The sequence below is a fragment of the Pocillopora damicornis genome, chromosome 1 (genome assembly GCF_964200805.1).
Source record: "Pocillopora damicornis chromosome 1, jaPocDami1.2, whole genome shotgun sequence".
NCBI lineage: Eukaryota > Metazoa > Cnidaria > Anthozoa > Scleractinia > Pocilloporidae > Pocillopora > Pocillopora damicornis.
Genome location: NC_142670.1, coordinates 5,025,394 through 5,045,000, shown reverse-complemented (window position 1 = coordinate 5,045,000; position 19,607 = coordinate 5,025,394). Strand labels below are relative to the sequence as shown.

The 19,607-nt window shown below is 37.4% G+C and overlaps 1 protein-coding gene and 1 long non-coding RNA gene across 2 annotated transcripts; one reads left to right on the top strand and one right to left on the bottom strand.

Moving 5' to 3' along the window:
- The first annotated feature begins 2,970 nt into the window (after positions 1–2,970).
- LOC149051491 (uncharacterized) lies at positions 2,971–12,083 on the top strand. Its single transcript, XM_089214343.1, has 21 exons — positions 2,971–2,989; positions 3,339–3,824; positions 4,314–4,685; positions 5,675–5,749; positions 6,436–6,551; positions 6,660–6,719; positions 7,003–7,201; positions 7,496–7,603; positions 7,841–7,928; positions 8,171–8,261; positions 8,328–8,377; positions 8,643–8,769; positions 8,865–8,968; positions 9,399–9,501; positions 9,605–9,755; positions 9,875–9,956; positions 10,115–10,181; positions 10,869–10,957; positions 11,143–11,263; positions 11,501–11,542; positions 11,652–12,083. Exons 1-21 carry the CDS (start codon positions 2,971–2,973, stop codon positions 11,814–11,816), a joined length of 2,715 nt encoding a protein of 904 aa, XP_089070469.1. The 3' UTR covers positions 11,817–12,083.
- Positions 12,084–13,259: 1,176 nt separating this feature from the next.
- Positions 13,260–18,815, bottom strand: LOC149051490 (uncharacterized). The gene is made up of 4 exons (XR_016180986.1): positions 17,543–18,815; positions 16,647–16,790; positions 15,706–15,814; positions 13,260–14,926 (listed from the first exon to the last, which is right to left on the bottom strand). It is a non-coding gene; the product is annotated as an uncharacterized LOC149051490 (long non-coding RNA).
- Between the last annotated feature and the right edge of the window lie 792 nt (positions 18,816–19,607).

The window sequence follows — 19,607 nt, the reverse complement described above, 5'->3', positions numbered from 1 at the left end:
AGACACCGCAGGACACTTCTGTGTTTCTATTGGCGGTCGGCATTGCGAAAAATTTTGAGTGTTGACGTAATTTGGCATGTGGTCACTTAAAGGCGTCTTTTTTTATTACGCGATCATGGAGTATGTAAACCATACGGATTGCCTTGAACTTCCGTTTCCGGACTCTGCAACATACCAACCTAAAAATCCGGTGGGGGATTCTACTTTTTCTGAACGAATCCTCCGCAATTGCCTTAGACGTTCGGCGGTCTTGTATCGCGCAGAATGCTATTGTCTTTCCCGACATTGACTTACAGTGCCCAGTTTATCAACGAGCGGAATATCCATTTGCTTGCCTAGAGCTAGTTCGAATCATATCAAAGTGATTGTTAGTTGCCAATGAGGAAGGATAAGAATATCACACAGAACCCTATGGAAAGATAAAGTAAATTTTATCCTACCCTTCCCCACCCCCCCCCCCCTTCTAGACTGGTCTATAACATTGAGGAGCCATAAAGGACACTTTTCGTCTCTTTAAAGGGAAAGTTTTCACTTATTAGTGTCCTTTGCGCGCCTTCCTTCGAGCGCTCGAGCCTTCCTCCTTATTATTTGCTATTCCACTCTCCCAATTACTATTTAAACAAATATCGATGTTATTGTGTTTCTCGCAGACTCAGAGAAATGCTGGATTCCCCTGCATGTCGTTCCAATACATGCAGCGTTAATATGAATTCACCAGAGGACTTCTACTTCCCCTGGTTTATTCCCCATACATGTATTATAGAATCAGTCCCGCTGGTGAAGTTATTAAAATACGATGTAAACGTTATCAGTTTCAACGAGCAGCTTCATTTATTTGATGGATAGATGGTAATTTCTTCCATTCGTGCAGTTGAACAGATCGAATACTCGATAAAGCTTCCGGTAGGAAAATACTGATTTACAAAAGAACACTAACTTTAAACACGATTCATGAACAAGTTTTATTAAAAACGTATTTTATCAACTTATTATTATCTGCTCTATAAGAAAATGAAAACTAGTATAGCTATTTCTATATAGCTAATTATAGCGAATTTCCTGTTTTGCTGAAGCAAACAATTCCTTTGCACCTGGTGGAAAAAGCCTTTAGCTTCATTGTTCCTTTTATCAAGGGAAAAAATAGTGGTGGCTTATGTCAGTGAGAAGCGATCGAGTATTATCATATGTCATATTACCGCCCTCAAAAGAGTTTTAATACACAATCTGTCGCGTTGGTGTTGTTTTCATGTTAAGAACTATATAGCATAAGCGTGCTGGCATCTGCTGGGGGCAACTTCTCTATATCGTAAGCTTGAAGAATTGGGCTTCAATCCGGTAAAATGTTCACAGCCCTGTTTTTACACTCTGCTCTGAGTAAGTACAACCGAAGCCCTACTACATCTTCTGATTATGTTATGGAAATGTTAAGTAAATAGTGTCTGGTTAGATCTAGATATTTTTTATTTTTGAAACAGTTTTGCGGTTTTAAAATTGAAATGGTAGTTATAATTCACGATTGTTGTGTCTTAATGGACGTTTAGTGCAAAGCCTTTCAGAAATATTATATAAGGTTTCAGGAACACGATAACATAGTCGCCTACCTCATGAAGCTGCTGTAACCATAAGTCAACCGAGAAGTAAACAGACGCTATATATGATCTTTTTCGCGAAAAAAACGAATTGAGTTCGTCGACTAAAACTAATTCAGACGTTTCACTTAAACAATCTTGCACGAAAAGAAATGGGAGTTGCATTCGTGCTCATTTTATAAAAACGCTAAGTCGAAAAAATAATTGTGATAAACAGAGGGCCAGTTTGGACAAGTGTTTATCATAATAAATGCCGTCAGCAACAGTTCAGCTTGTGACGGGTTCATCTTTTAATTCCCTTTAATAAATTCCTTGCATCCTCGAATTTTTTATCGGTTTCAGTTGTTGAATTTTATTTTCTAAATGGACGCCAAAACCCAGTAGACGGTAAATTAATGAATTCCAACCCAGTTAGAAAAAGAGAAAAAAAAAGCAAAATTTTTACGTTTACTGTCTTCATTTACAATTTTCATCTCCACTCAAATCACTTTTTTTTCTTTTTTTTTTGAAATAATAATAGGGTCATTTGTCGAAAGATATACTTTTTTATCTCTCCGCTACTACGCCATTTAAGCCATTTATTTGGGCAATGGAACATGCTCACGGTATTCCACTGTATAACAGTGCAAAAATACGGACGGAGAGCGGAACAACAGAAGGCTGCACCTACCAAACGGATATTATTGTTGTTGTAGTTGTTTTTTCCCTTTTTTAAGCAACAAATTTCTTAGCTCATTAAACTTTTCTGACGGTTATATAGAGCACTTGAATGGTTTCCCAACGGCACTCTCTTGACTTGGAATAATATCGCGCAAAATGTCGGCATCGAATAAGTTGCAAATATTTATATTGTAGTTATCTGTTCCGAGAAGCGACAATTTTGAACTTTTTGAACTTACAAATAAATGTCTAATCCATACGTTTGACCTCTCGGTGATGATTCTGGGAAAAACAAAGCTATAAGGCACAAGTATTTGCCTTGCTCTAAGTATGTGAAGTCGTTTCCCAAAGGAATAACCGCCCATCCCGGTTACTTCGAGGAGAAGTTAAAAACTGTCTAAAGTTTTGGCATTTTTTACCGCAATTTCCTTTCATTTCCATTTTAGATTTAAGTTTCAATTAAACAAAATTAAAGGCAAGACATAGATAACAAATTGAAGGTGGTCCTTGAATTATAATCATTTAAACATCTGATGAAACGCATCCCTAACCTCCTAAGGGAAGGTAAGAAAAGTCATAGGTAGGTTTTAAAGTGCATGCAGCGAATAAAATGCATTAGTACTAGTCTACCTCGAAATCTAATAAACTTTTTAGTTGTTTCAAACGTTATTTTCGACATAACAATCTCATTTTCTCTTCTACAGTCATCCTTCATTTGATGATGGAATTGCTAGGAACAGGTGAGAAAGTGTAATTCCAATATAATATTTATGTACCATAAAAATTAACCGGAAAAAAAGAAAGGATTTGACTGAATTATCAAAATGATTAGTGATAGACTTCCTCCTGGAATTACATCGGCTTGCGATTAAAAAACGTTAGTTGGAAAGCAAAAATAAAAAAGAGTCAGACTAACGGTGCTATTACCCTGATTTCCCCAATTTCCACTTTTAAAACCTTGCCTAATTCTAATTTTTCCTCTGGTGAGGTAAAAAGTTTTGATGCCCATTGTTTTTTTATCAATGTTAATGGTATAAAAATATACTTTCTCTTCTTCATCTATATCGTTATTACTATTGTTATGATCAGTAAACAATTATTTATTTATTTATTCCCTTGTCTCCACCATCAGAATTATCACTATTGTTACAACAGTATACATTTTTTTGTCTATTTTTTGTCCTTTATTTTTTTTTCCCATAGAGTGCCAAGCAACCTGTTTCAAAAACTCCTCTTACATATTTTCGAAAAGCGGAAGAGGTTGGTATCAGAACAGGGATGTCTGTTACAACCAGGGAGGTAACTTAGTCTACATCGAAACTGAAGAAGAATGGAAGTTTATCAAACATGAAATTCAAAAGCCTGGTACTTGGAATACTAGTGCGTGGCACATTGGTTTATGGAAGATAAGCGAGGTTTGGACTTGGCAGAGTGGAGAAAAACTAAATATTTCGAAATGGCGAGATTCTGAGCCAGATGGTAACGGCGGTTATGCCGAAATATCCAAGAGTGGAGGTCTCTTTAATGCTATCTCTCAAAATGATGAAAATGCCTACATTTGCGAGATTCCCGGAGGTAAGATCACATTCCAACCATAAAGTATATTACATGCTGAAATATTACAGTCTTATACTTGTGTCAGGAAAATTGCTCTTGCTTCTTAAGAAGAAGATATTGTTCACAGAATATCCTCAGCTCATTTAGCTTGTACATGTACTTGTCAACGACGAATGAACTTTTAAGCGCGTATTAGTAGTTGAACATAATGCCCATAAAAAAATCCGGGACATATGTTTCGAAAAAAAAAATGATTAATCTAAAATTGTCCTTTTTTTTGCATCGCCTGCAGCTGAAAAACAGCGATCAAAATTGTATATTTAACAACTTTTGTCGAGTGCGTTGAGATTGGGATAATCTAGCCAACGGAATTTTCCCTTGCCACAAGTTACAAGGCGTGTTCACTGAGGTCAGTTAGTAAATGCATGTTCTTTTAAACATAACACATCGAAGAATGTATGCCCAAGGTCTTGAGTACCAGTTTTGAAGTACTGGTTTTTCTCGTAGAGTGCCAAGCAACCTGTTTCAAAAACTCCTCTTACATATTTTCGAAAAGCGGAAGAGATTGGAATAACAGTAGGCGTGTCTGTAACGACCAGGGATTTGACTTAGTCTCCATCGAAACTGAAGAAGAATGGCAGTTTATCAGTAACGAGATTCAGAAGCGTGGTACTAGGAATGCTGGTGCGTGGCACATTGGTTTATGGAAGACAGGCGGGGTTTGGACTTGGCTGAGTGGAGAACAATTAAACATTTCGAAATGGCGAGATTCTGAGCCAGATGGTAACGACGATTGTGCGGAAATATCCAGGAATAGAGGCCTCTTTAATGGTACCTCTTGGAATGATAAAAATGCCTATATTTGCGAGATTCCCGGAGGTAAGATCACACTCCAACCATAAAGTCTACTATGTGCTGAAACATTACAGTCTTCCACTTATGTCAGGAAAATTGTACTTGCTTCTTAAAAGTGGAAATATTGTTCACAGAATATGCTCAGCTTATCTAACTTGTACGTGTGAGCGATGAACGACCTTCTAAGCGCGTATTAGTGGTTGAGCATAATGCCCATGAAAAAATCCGGGACATATGTTTCGAAAAAGAATGATGACTCTAAATTTTTCCTTTTTTTTTACATCCCCTGCAGCTGGAAAAACAGCGATGGGGATTGTATATTTAACAACTTTTGTCGAGGGCGTTGAGATTGGGATAATCTAGCCAACGGAATTTTCCCTTGCCATAAGTGACAAGGCGTTTTCATTGATGTCAGTGGATGAATGCATGTTCTTTTGAACAAAACATATCGAAGTATGGGTGCCTGTGTCTACCCTACTGATTTAGGGCTGTAATTACGGCAAGATCCACCATGAGCTGAACAATTTTTGAACGAGTAAATGGTAGTTGAAACAGACTGAGGTAATGCAAGTTAAATAGAGGCTTCACCGAAATATTTTTATTTGTATAATGAAAAAGGTGATTCAAATGGCTTGCCAACAAACTTTGAAGCATTTCTTTAAATGTATCTGTCACAATCTGACACCTGTTAAGAAGAGAAATTGTAAGAAACAAAAGCGCATGTACGTTTCAAAAAAACAAAAAAAAATCATCATCAACGCTACTGGTTTGGCAAACAAACTTAAGTTTAATATCTGTAACGAGTATTGATGAACGATGTATACCTCTGTTCAATCAGAGCACACTTCTATTCAATCAGTAAATGGAAAATAATTGTCAGTAAAATTAATTCTGTTTCGAGATTCTGGGAGTTTGCCCATTTGTTAGGTACAATCGCGTGTAAATCTGATCTTTTCTTTTCTTTTTGGAATAATTAATTCCTCTGTATTGCATTTGTGACATTTGTTCAGCAGATTCAGCTCCTGGACAAAGCTCTTGGCAGGGCTCTTACCAAGACTACGTTGGACCACCTTGTACACAACGATATGGTAAGAGGAGTGGGTCACTATAATGACGTGGAATATGTCCCAAGCACAATAAATAACCCATTCTCAGAAATAAAAGGTACAAAATGATAAGGGAGGGGGGACCCGACAGACTTGCTGGTGCTCAATGTAATCGAAACTTCACCGGTGCTTAATGCAATCGAAGATGCCATGGTGTAAGGTGCAACAAACATGCACAGAAATTAAAACCGGTGAGTATCGGGATCAAGCTAATAGCTGAGTAGTAAACCATTTCCTCAGCTACCTAATCAATTAACAAAAGCCATAGCTCGTTTGTCTTTTCCTACCTCATTATAACAACGGGGATGTTCGAGGTAATGTATTCCAATAGTTTCCGTTGGCATAGCACACTTCAAGTTGAGTACTTCGTAACATTGGCGACATATGGTGTAATGACACATTTAGCAAAACCTGTATTGGAAGGAAACCAAAGTGATCCTCACAAGCGTTCACTTATTATAAAACATCTGTTTTATCCAAGTTTTGTAAATTGAGCGATATGACAAGCTTGAATTTTCGAACCTTTATACCGTTTGCGTTTCCTGTCATTCGCTCTCCAATAGTTGGAAAAATATACAAACGTGCTAAGAGGAAAGCCGTAAAACATTGAAACAGCTCAATTGACATCTCGTTCTAATCCAAGATTTTCCTTTCTCATCCATCTCCAGCATCGCCATCGCCATCGCCATCGCCATCGCCATCGCCATCGCCATCGCCATCGCCATCGCCATCGCCATCGCCATCGCCATCGCCATCGCCATCGCCAAGGACAGTCGAGGAGCTGGTTTGTGTTCTAAATAGTCATTTACGTTTCTATGCATGTCGCTTTTCGGAACCTTCTCTGTTTATAAATGTGACACTGGTTTTTTTCTGTTTTTTGTTTTTATTCTAGGCAAGTGATTCTGTGTCAAAATTTTCCGGAATAAACATTACCAGAAATATTTCCATAAAGGTATCCAATTTTCATAACTTGAAGGCTTTTAACTTTGACATATCTATTTAAACCATAAAAGTAAATATCTGATATTTCAGGGTAAACCACCATTCAAGCCATATGAGGTGAAAATGGTGAAAAATGGGAAAAAATAATCCAGGCTCCCAAAAGAGTTATTTTGACAATAAATACCCTGGACACCATCGAGGGCCTCCTGCTGGACTCTTTCCGCCTTCTTATTATCAATTGTATCTATGAGACTGGCTAGTTAATGACCTGGAGATATTTTACGTCATTGCAGGAGGCTGTAGGTGTGTTTGAAAATTTCACCATAAATATCGCGAACGTCGCAAAAGACATGGCCAACATGGAAGAGGTTAAGACTCTAAGAAAATCCATCTTTGAGGTGGCAGAGGCCGTCGAGAGATTTGCTCTTAATTATGGAAAGCAGCACCTGAGTGGAATGAGGCTTTCAAAAAGGATCGTGTACCCAAAAATGGGTGAGGTTGCGGCCTTCAGTCCTGTTTAGGTTTAAAGTCTATTTCTTTGTTACTTAATGACTTGCTGACAGACCGACTGAGCGGCATAATTTCCTAGATAATGTAAGAACTCATTTGTAAGCCTGAAACGTTACTGTTGAATGTTATCGATGTCTGGTTGTTGTTGTTTTTTTTAATTTGTTTAATACTTTAAAATTTTGCGGTGAAGGAAATTAAAAGTATCTTTAAACAATCAATAAGACAGAATAGAAATCCTTCAAATTTTGAAACCTTTCTTCTCGCTCGGTTTGACAGTTTTGGCCATTCAAAAAGCCTATCGCCAGAATGCGAGTTACTTCCACTTTGAGGAACGACGATGGCAAGCGAGAATCGATATCGCTTCTTCAAATTTTGAGGAAAATGGTTCGTATTAACCGGCGTGTTAACTTTACAACTTTTAGTTGCCTTGGTTTCTGCAATCGAATTTCCTGTATTGAAATAAATCCTCAAAAAAATGCGGTTTATTATTTTACATAGTCTATTTTCTTGAATTTTTTGCCTTCCCTCTAATGTCATGATAAAAATTTTAATTTTGTGGTTTATTTATTTATTTTTTTTGATAACTTATTTTTTGTTGATTCTTGGGGGTTTTTATATAAGGATCATTGGTGGTGGCCTTTGTGTACAAGGATCTGCATGACCTACTTCTGACAGATCAACCGATCAGGAATGAAACAGTCAACAAAAGGTGATGTTATTTTCATTTTATTGTATGTCCCTTTCCCCAAAAACACACAACACAGAAATACGTAAGACCCAACTTCAACTAAACTGACCTAAGAAACTGTCAAAAGTTCCAACTAAGGTTGGAAGTCTCCCTGCCTGTCTCAGACTATTCCACCTTCAATAAAAATTCGCTTGAATCTAGCGAGAGTATATGCTTGTTGATTCCTTGGTTTTGGTTCATTTTCAAATATAATTTCTTCATAGGTATATCAACTCCAGGATAATGGCCATAACTATGGACCCCAAGCCAAAAAAATTGGGAGAAAATGTCATCCTTAAGTTCAAAAACCTTAAGGTAACATTAAAATTAGTAGTAACGCGTAATTATGATTCATTCTGACAAGATAAAATCCATTTTCAGGTCTTGAAAGCAGAGAAGCGTTGTATGTTTTGGAGTGGCCGCAGCGAAAGGTAAAAATTAAAACTGCAATATATTATTGTTCAGTATTTATTCCTTCTTAAATTGATTTAAGTATGAAGGAGTATGAATGAACGTTCTTAGTAAGATTTTCCCTGGAGGCCAACATGTTGGCGTTTTTAGAGAGAGGAAGTCTGACTGAAATGTTCTCGCAGCTAAGACTACAATGAAGGAAAAACTTGGCGCAAAATTGTCAAACATCGCCTCTTCCAAAACGATGAACAATTTTGTGCGCTCTGTCGACCTACTTTTTTTCAGGTCAGAAGGCTTTTCAGAGGAAGGATGCCATGTAGTTACATCAAAAAGCAACTCAGAAGAAACAGTTTGCAGCTGCAATCATTTGACGCATTTCGCCGTCTTAATGGACAACGATGGTAGCACAAAGGTAATCAAATAATTTTTGCCTTACTCTATAATTTTATGGGCTCAATTAAATACCTCAATGTTTTATTTTAAATTTCTTTTTATTTTTTGACACAGCTCACCGAGGAGGACGAAACAGTTCTGAAAGTTATCACCTACGTGGGACTGAGCCTCTCCATCGTCGGGATACTTTTAACATTAATACTTTATTCTTGCCTCACGTAAGTAATGTACCTGAATATTAGTGACGTAAATTCTTAACTCCCCTCAAGTAGGCTAGAGAGAAAAGAGATCTCAATGCAAATCTCCATGCCAATAAGAACATGCATGCCAGCCAGCCAGATAACTAAGAAATTCAAAGTCGATTTCATGCCCCATCAAGAGCGATTGAAAAGCTCATGGTTTCACGTTTTATGAATTGTTTTCGGTTAAGCTATTTTCCTCGTAATGCTTTCCTTTTTTTTGTCCTTTCTAGAGCTATTTACTGTTTTTCTTCTTTCCTTTGATGCCAAGATTTAGTTGATATCTTTAGCCATATTTTGCTGTATCTTTTGATTCAATTTTGTTGTTCTGATGTACTCAGTGTGTGTTGATGTTATTGTTGTTGTTGCCTTTGTCTAATTCATTGTTTTTTTACTTTTTTTTCATCAGAGATGTTCGTCAACCGCTCCCTCAAATTCGACTGAGTGTTTCTATGTCCCTTGGAGCTGGACAGATCATCTTCATCGCCGGAATAGACGCCACAGAAAACAAAGTTAGTGGCCTCTCTTTCTATCCATAGAATGAATTTACTCTTTGCACCGTAAATATCGTCGAAAGGAGCACGATAAGAATACGAAAACTTTTTCTTTTCACAGGCTGCCTGTGTTACAATAGCAGCTCTGATGCAGTATTTCTTCATGGCCGCTTTCTGTTGGATGCTGATCGAGGCAATTTATCTCTACTTCTTCGTTGTGAAAGTTTACAACATCAACACCAAGATGCACATGTATCACGTCATCTCATGGGGTGAGTTTATTATTTTACAGCATGCACTTGTAGCTATAACCATGCATGCTTTCGGATCACCAAATATGATGTTGTAATCCATTGAAGTGTTTCGATTTCCTTCCTTTCTTTATGGGTAGGTCTTCCAGTGATCATGGTGGCCATTTCACTTGGCATCGCTGCTGGAAAAGAAGGGTTACAAAGCTACACGAGTGATAAATAGTAAGGAAAAAAATTCAACAGTTTCTTATTGCTCTTCTTCTTTTGTTCCATTTTATTGCATTCTTCCTTTTGTCTTTTTGTGCATAGTTTGAAATCAGTATAATTTCATTCGCTAAAAATTTGGCTTTCTTTCTTGTCTTTCACTTCTTCGAGTTTAGTTGCTGGCTCTCCTCGACTAACAACCTGACTTGGATATTCGTCGCCTTTGTGGTTTTCATTGAAATTGTGAGTTAATGATTCGTGTTGGTGATTGTGATTGGTATACTTGGACTAATTTCTGCCAAAAGACTTTTTTTCTCTGCTCTTTAAAAAAGCGGATTAAACCTTTAACTCCCAGGAGTGATCAACATGAAACCTCTCCTTATGATATCCTTACATTAAACAGCAAACAGCTGATGAAAATATTTAAACTTATCAGGTAGAAGTTGTTGCCTTGATCTAACACCAGATTATAGCTTCAAATATTCTCCAACTTTTACTACATAGTGTAAAAAAAAAATAGCTTCTCCACCCTCCATGTTAATTTTCTAACACTTTTTCGCATTGATATACCAAGATGAGTTTTTCGCGCTAAAGTTACTCATTTGAAAAAATTAAAAATGATGAAAACATTGAAAAAGATAAAACGAGCAGGAAGAGTAGAAGATATTGAATTTATCTAATTTACCATGAGGCTTCACTTTGAATGGTTCATTTAGTTTAGACACTTTGGTTCGCGATTTCTTTAGCTCATTGTCAGAGCATCCAAGCTCATAATCTAGGTCCCCTGGCTGAGAGTTCTTTTCCCTGTAAATGACTCTACATTCCACTCTCCTTACCAAACAAATGACGTCTTTGGCAAGGATCCTCTCCTGCCTTGGCTTTTTGACAACCATTTCTAAATAATCAATTTATTTCTATTGTATTCTTCAGCTCAACATCTTGATACTCGTACGCGTTATAAAAGAGATCACCAATTTGGTGCAGCCAATAGCAGAAGACAACCATTTTCAGCAAATACGGTAAGATTTACATCATAAAACTAAAACTAAATAGTGGAAAAGATTGTTATGTGCTCCTGTGAGGCGATATTCGCCTAACCTCCTCATTCCTTTATCAGGAAGGCATTCCGATATCTAACAATTACAATTTTTTGTCAAAAGAAAAAAAAAGAATGGTGTTTTTTTGGGTTGTTTTTAACTCCTAGACTTGGCATCAAAGCATGCTTGGTGATAATTCCCTTACTGGGTGTCACGTGGCTATTTGGTCTCCTTTTGCCTGTGCATAAAGCTTTCGCCTACATCTTCACCATACTCAACTCTATTCAGGTGAGTGTTGAATGGTTTCTCTCAAAAATCACTCAATCTCGATTAAATTTTTTAACCAGGCGATACAACATTATAATTGTAACATAATATTTATTGGAATTATGAAAACAAAAAGCTGTTAAATATGGGTTACGCAGTTTTCTTTTCTTCGTAGATTTGTCTTCATACATATGTAAATCTTAAAATATATTTGCCTAGTTTATTTAAATATTGTAAAAAGGAATGTTTATTCTGTAGGGTTTCCTGATTTTCGCTCTACACTCCCTGCGAAACACTCAGGTAAGAAAAGAAAACTGTTTATACACTAACTGCATATCATCAAGTTGTAGTGTTTCAATAAATACCTGAGTACGAAGAACCATATTTCATGTCGCTCATCTATCTGCAGATCAAAGAACGATTCAAAAGAAAGATGAACATCGTTTTCCTATCTTCGATAAAGGACACCTCCATAAGGAAGAGCTCACAGGTCAAATCAAGTGAGATAGACATTGTATGGACAGTTGAGTTGCAGTCTTGTGCTGAATTTGAATCGAAATATCGCACAACTTAGGTAACTGGATCCAGCAAACTGGAAATAATAGTCAATTACTTAGTACAATCACTTAGTTAACAGCTATTAGTCGGTTGTGATCGGTCTGAGTTACGATCTGCAGGTAAAGGTCATTCTGTTTATTATTGTTTAAGCACTCATGCAGTTGTAAATGTCACCAGTCTTCTTCGGGATTGTAAGTTATAAGTTTATTTTCTGGACGATCGTATATTTGCAGGCAAAACTCATCGAAATAAACCAATCTAAAAATTAAAATTTTTTATGGCTCAGTCAGCTGATGGCTGCCCTTCAAGTAAGACTACAGGGAAAACTACTGTGAAGATTGTTGATATAATTTCGAGGAACTTTGGAGACAACTGTGAGATTTTGTCAGTGGGTTGAGCTAAGATATGGTTTTTAATGGGCTTAAATCAGTTTATTTAGGATAAATACTGTACTTCCTTTAAGAGACGCTCCTCGATAAGAATATTACAAGTTGTTTAATATTGTTCTTTCTGTCGGTTAAATTGTACCGTAACAAATAATACTAATAGTAGTAGCAGCTAAAGCGGACATTCAAAGTTGTTGCTTAATGAATAAATAGATGAATACGCAAATGTTTGAATAAATAAACAACTAATTTTAAATGAACAGAAAAAACCCTTATGATTGGATCTTTTTTGAAGCAGTTGCGTCTGCCCGTTTTTTAATTTTTTAATTTTTTTTTCACAATTACGGCGCGCGTTATACCCCAACTTTATTATAATATTCTTCTATTTTCCGCATCCCTAAGATAAGGAATACCGTTTTTGAAAGGAAAATACATCGAATGATTAGAAATTCAATATAATAAGGGCTATATTAGCCGGAAATGGCATAAACCAATAGATTATAACCTCTTGCGCAAACTTCATTCAACAGCGATTAAGGAACAATTACTCAGAGTAGACAATTTATAGGAAAAAAGCTTAGCGATAGAAATGCGGAATATTTCCATGGGCCTTGTTTTCAAGTATCACTACAACGGAGAGTCAAGCATTGAAGAGGAATTTCAACAAGTGAAAGAAGGAGTCGATTATGTAGATGTGCCTAACTCGGTTTACAACAGACTCACAAACTCCCGTTAGTAAAAAGGTTATCTGAATTATCGAAATAGATTCATGTCGAACAAGCGGTTAGGACCTGCGAGAAGGTAGCCATTTTTAATTTCTTGTTTTTTTTTTCGAGTGCGAACTGCGGCAGTAGGGGGTTATAAATAGCGGTGCTTAATCAGCAAGTTGCCTGAGATCAGATGAATCCTTTTTTGCGCTAATTTACTCTGAGGGCGAACTTACTCTTACGTGGGGCCACGTAAAGAGAACAAACAGCGCGAAAAAAATGGCTCAATCATTTAGGATCATTCCGAGCGGTGCGATGCCTGAGTCACTCGTTTTACTTCACACATGCATTGGTGTACTCCGCTGATTTCTTTTCATTTTTTTTTTTTTTGATGACTTAATAACTACATAGAAGTTAGTCTTCCTTGTTTTCCAAAAAGAGAAGAAGAGTTAAGGGGTGTATATGACTTTCATATATTCACAGTCGTTTAAGAATTAGGGGATTATAAAAACACCGAGGGAAAAACAAACAGTCAAGCGCCCGCCTAAAGCCTGAGGGAACAGTTAGATAAATAATCACATTTGGATCCGTTTTGTTCAATCCCTTTAAGAGCGTGTCCACGAGAGCACCAGGCAGTCGTGCTACATGCCATCTCACCGATTTCAATGAAACTTTGCCAGTTTAAAGGGTCTACCCCAAAACTCAAAAAGACGAACTGGTTTCTGTTTTGGATTTTTCCTGAGGGAGATAAACCACCCCCACGGTTTTTCTTAGTTTTCATCGAGGAAATCGCTTCAAAATAGGTAAAATGTATGAAGCTCTCACTGCGATGGTATTCAACCAATTACTCTGAGAGTTTGCACACATACTTTTACATCCTTAGATAATCTCCGCCACAATTGTCAGTCAATTTGATAGACGGCTTGTCAATCAACAGAGGCAAATAAACGACTGTGGTTTTAGACTTTTCAATTCATCCAAATATTTGACAACTTTGAGGTCAAATATCTCCCCTTGCCAGAAAGCTACAACACTAATCTTGATACCCCTTCATAATTCATAATTTTATCTCTGAAAATCATCAAAAAAACTTTGGGCACTACCGTATTTTTGTCTTGGATGCCTTTTAAAATCTGCGACTGTGACAAGTTTCTCTCAACTACACCTGTCACGCAATTCTTGTTCTAGGCGGTCACTTGACCAAATAAACCTACATTTTTCAGCTCTTGATACAAGATGATTGATCAAGAAGGCTAAAATATGTGAAAAACTTTCAAGATTTTTTGTAAGAATGGAAATTTCACGTTGCTGAACATCACCGACTTCCGAACCACACTATTGACTGGGACTCTGCGCAATGCCTAACCTACAGCATCAACTACTATCAACGCCTGACTCTGGAAATCTGGTTTACTAACTTGGAACAGACTCCCCTCAACAGGCGTCAACCACTACCAGCACCATTTAAACGACTCATCCACGACATTAACATTACAAACGAACCGAACTTTACTAACGGTCGAGACTGACCAATCACGACCGACCTACGCCACTTGAGTCTTACAGTTAATAACATCGCGGCAAAACCGACCGATCAGTTTACACAAACCGGACTAGGAATATTCGACTGACAACAACTATTCCTTGGCTCTAAAGATGACTTCTGCTCAGGTTGTCGAAACGTCAGTTACCGACATCAGTCCTCCTCAGGACTACACTCACCCGGACGATCAGACTACACTATTACGAGGAATTCTCTCTTAGTCACTCATGGGAATTAAAGGGTTAACACCAATATCCATATTCTCTAGACTCTTAACTATAAATTTTCATTGGTACTGTATTTGCTAGTTCAAAAACAAACTCACAGTCTGATCAAATTGGTATTCATAAACAAAGTATAGCTACCTCACCTGATTGTAACATAAAGAAAACCCAGCAAGGACCCAGCCAGTCTGTTGTCAGTTGTAAGACAGGAAAAAATGGGTAGAACAGGATCCCGTATACAAGAACAGTGACAATAATCTGAAAAACTAATTAAAACAGAGGAATTTTTTTTCTGCTTACTCGTGTTGAGTGCTGGACTGCTGTGCAGGTAAAGGGGGTAAATTTCTAAAGAAACTGTGGTGCTGCATCAGTGGGAGAGTATAACAGTGTAATTTAGTATTTTTGACTGAGTTGATAATGTAAATTGGCCAGAGTAAAGGGTTTAAAAGCTGACGTTTTGAGCGCAATAGCCCTTCATCGGAGCAATTGGAGGAATTGTGGGTTGTGTGTGTATTTATATGCAGAAAATGGAGCTATGTTATTGGTGGGAATATGGTGAGAGGAAAACAAGAATATATATTAGCTGAATGAAAAGCATTCGTTGATACCATGTGGCTTAAGAGTGCCTATTTGAAAGATAATTTTTGTTCTGGAGTTATGCAGCCCGAACTGCCTAGATGTAGGGAAAGGCCACAAAGTGGCATATGCTGCCAAGAATGATTATGCAGATTAAAGTATCTAGCGACTGCTTTGGATGAGTCCTTGTGATTTCTTTTTACATTGCGAAGGTGTTATGGCTATGTTGGTAGCTGAGGGTTCAAGCCCCTTACCACAACAACACTCAGGTCTTAAAATAACTGACAAGAACATGCTGCCTTTGATACATCTGCAAATGGTTAGATGTTCTAGTCTTCTCAGCTAAGGATGATAAACCATAGGCCCCATACTCTCCTACATCTTCTCAGTACTGGTTATAAGCAGGGTAAATTAACCCCCTAACTCCCAGAAATGATTAACAGGTAACTTCTCTCTATAATATCCTTACATTATCCAGCGAACAGGTGATGAGAATACTCAAACTTCTCAGGTAGAAGATGTTTTCTTGATCCAACAGAAAAGTTCTCATAACTGATGAATATGCAATTGTGCAGCAGCTAGAGGGGAGAATTAATCAATAATCAGATCTTGAGAGTTAAAGAGTAAAACAACTCACAGACTTCAACAAAGAGTAACAAATGTTGCCCCCAGTGTGGCCTTCTTATCATTTATAGGGCCCACATTTACACCTGCTTTTAAAAGCCGAACTGAGCCAGCCTGTCTAAATATTCCAAATAAATAACTTTATATCAAGTTCACACCCTCATCACAAATGGAGGCTAGGTGCCCAAGGGGCCCAGGAGCTGCAACTACAGTCACACCCCAAGATGCTAGAACACCCAACTGGCCTACCCAATGCTAAAGTGGCAGCTTGCTGAAATAAACCCTGCAAAACAAACCCTGCAGTTGGGGTTGAGGGGAGGAAACACCGAGAACTGCTATCCTCAAGGACAAGAATCCCACACTACAGAACAGCAAACACAACACGAGCACACGATAAACCAACACATACACTGATAAGGTATACTGCTGGATGAGGACAGCCCCAGGGCCCTAACATCCACAGCAGTGCTGATGCAAACTATGCAGAATGCAACAAATACTGCACGGATGCTAACAGCTGGCTAAGACATAAACCAAATGTCTGAAAACGCTACTGACCATGCATGTATTTGCTCTTAGTCATTTAAACTGTATGTTAAATTCCATTTAATAACTATATTAAAATTTGTTCATAAAATAATACTGACCCATGGAAACTGAGTTAACCTATAGCTACTATACTCTTTAAAATGATTTTAACAGTGAGAGAAAAAACAAAACAAAACAAACAAAACAAACAAACACTCAATTTATTCAAAATTAGGCTGCTATGGTATGACCACTTACCCTGCACCCATCCAGCTGGATCAGGCATCTGAGAAATTCCATTTTTTAGTTGTAAAAACGTATTCAGGCATGTGCTGGAAGTGGCTCCAAACATAACAGCCATGGTGAATCTGTTGCCAAAACCACTTAAAAGAATCAAATTGTCTGAAAGGAAACCACACAAACATTAGTAAAACATGGGCACCCAAATTAAACTCACTTAAAAATACACTCCCATTAGACCCATTCAATAAGGGAATGCCTCATATTATTGCACTGTGTTTATATTTTGACTGAAATGGCACAATTTCCTGGTAGATTAGGGGTAGGGGAGTTTTTTGGTCAATGAAGTGGAAAGTGTTACTTTTGTGATCCCATCTACCCATGTGCTGCTGGCCTCTTGGAATACCTGCCCTATTATAGTCTATTCTGTGGCCAACTGTACACCCCATCTGCTAAGTGAGTCACTTTACCAGAAATGTAATACTTGTGATCCCAACTTAGTCAATTTCTGTTTATAGATGCATCTATCTAGCTAAAACTAAGTCTTTTAAGTAGGTCATGATCCTAAAATGAAGCGACACATTTGTTTATGTAAATTTAGAACACTTTACTTTTCATTTTCAGTGCATTAATATTCTGGTACATTTAAATCTAGTTTGAATCTTCCTGTTTGTAAATCCTTATTTTGATGTACGAAAATTTTCCAGTTAGTCCCCACTCTTGTAACTCTATTGAAAATGTAACCCCATTATAGCTAAGTGAGTCATGAAAATGCCACCCAAACCAGCAGCACATCCCCTTGCCTTTATTACAAGTAGCAACTTTTTTGAAAAAAAGTACATGTAGCTGGGTGTCACTTAGACTTAGGTACAACTACTTAAAAGTACACAATGATCAGACTATATGTTGCTGACCTTCAATATAAGCCTTGATCTTTTTGCTCTATTAATCAATTCTGTTCTCACTTCAGCGAACCAGGAAATCCAATGCAGTTTTGAAGTCCAGATTTGACCCTTTGCTTGACAAAGGCCAGTATAAAAATAATGACAAGCTTAAAAATAATAATAATACATGTAATAATAATGATCAATTGTGCAAGCATGAAATTACAAGTGAATTTTTAGCAAAACATCATCACCTGTCTAACTTTCCAACATAAAACAGGGGGGAAGGGGGTTGCTTTTTGGAAGAAGGGTGCTAAATCAAATTATTATGATATGTAAACAATTTTGTCATCATTGTCTGATAAAGGTTACTTCAGTATTTCATTTAGAGCTGGAAGAAGACAGCCAAGATCAAACAGACTCTCTTTGATAATTGTGAGGCACCTAAATTGATAATTTTGAGAATGAAAATCTGTATAAAAAGATCCACATACAATTTCAGAGGAAATAACTAAACGAGGCCTACTGTAATTTAAGACACGGAACAGAACGAAAATGAAGATTTGTAATTTTAGAGAGAGAGATTTTCAATTTGCAAAACAAGAATCCGTGTGGAAATCCACTGTACAGAAGGATGAGAGGGTCCATTAGAAACCTCTAAGCCGTCGAAAAAATTATCCACAACCACAAAACCGCAAAAAAATTTCTATCAAAATCGAAAACCTCATGCAAAACGGTCAAAATCTATAAGTGTTCACATCCCAGTTCTCAAAACCCTGATGGATCCGATACAGTGTTGACAAGTGGAACACACAGAGGTTTCGCGGCTATTCGAGATCAGTGGCCGCTTGGATCGAAGAGAAACCGGAATCCAAATGGGAAAATCCGAAAACCACTTTGGAAACCAAATCCGAAACCCATAAGACAAGTATTTATGACGAAACCGAAAAACATATGCTAAAGAACGGAAAATCCGCAAGCCGTAATGAACACACAATCTGAAAAACCAAAATTCCATGGCACAAAAACCGATCCTAAAAAAATATCGAAAATCCCAATGCCCCCCTTATGGATGAATCGGTCAGTTCAGTCCAGAACTCATACAAATGATAACACAACAACCATTATTATTACTGAAACCTCAACGAAAACTCTTTTTATCGTTATTACTTTCCAATCAGAAACATGCTGCAAAACAACTCTAGTCACGCGATATTTTTCAGGGAAGGTGTCATGTCACGCAATCGAATCATTCGTCGACTACGAACATCGATGCTGCAGCCTCACGGATTTTTTTTTTTTTTTTTTTTGGTTGTAATTATAGATCTACAATTTATGGCTAAATGGCGCAGTCCTTCCTTTAAATACAGAAGAGGATTTGATTAGCTAAGAACCCCACGGAGATGTTCATATTTTCAGTTCGTTTCGTTTCGTTTATCAAATCACAGTAAGCCCTAAAACTTCCGGAGATATGGTCGATTCTGGTTTTTCAATAGAGACTAAATACATTTTATGAAATCAGATATTTGAAAGACAGACGCAAAGAAGAGTGTTACAAACGTTAACTCTTTGACTCAGTTGTATCCAATTCTGCGCATAAACTCCATCATCTGCTACCACTCAAGCAAACACAATTTAGAAATCAGTGTAATTTTAAGTTTGGGAAAACGTGCACGACCTCACTAATTCCATTCAAGTCCAATCTGTAGAACTTTTATCGCAGTTTTTTTTTTCTATAGGGTCATTGTATATTACATGAAATTGTTTTTGAATATCAGTGTATAAAACTTCAAATAACGTTTTGCAAATTTCATGCTGCGAATTTGAATATTTTTTAATAAACAAACGATATACCTCGAGGAGACGACAGCGCAACGAAAGAACCAAATCGCAGAACGAGCCGGCGCGAATCCAGGGCGCAGTCATTCATGGAAATATCGACATCCACAACAGAGTACGTACCCCTGAGAAGTGTTCTCCGCGGATCTATTTGCCATTTTCAAAGCAATCTATTGGGGCAACTGCACGTGGTTCAACCTCTCTCGCCTGACAGCTCCTTTCATTTGGTTCCGTAAATTAGAATTAGATTATGGTT

Excerpts from the sequence above, each read along its gene's own strand:
- LOC149051491 (XM_089214343.1), top strand. Across the intron at positions 7,604-7,840 it reads TTCAAATTTTGAGGAAAATG|GATCATTGGTGGTGGCCTTT; the intron begins GTTCGTATTAAC and ends TTTTTATATAAG. Across the intron at positions 11,264-11,500 it reads CCATACTCAACTCTATTCAG|GGTTTCCTGATTTTCGCTCT; the intron begins GTGAGTGTTGAA and ends TTTATTCTGTAG.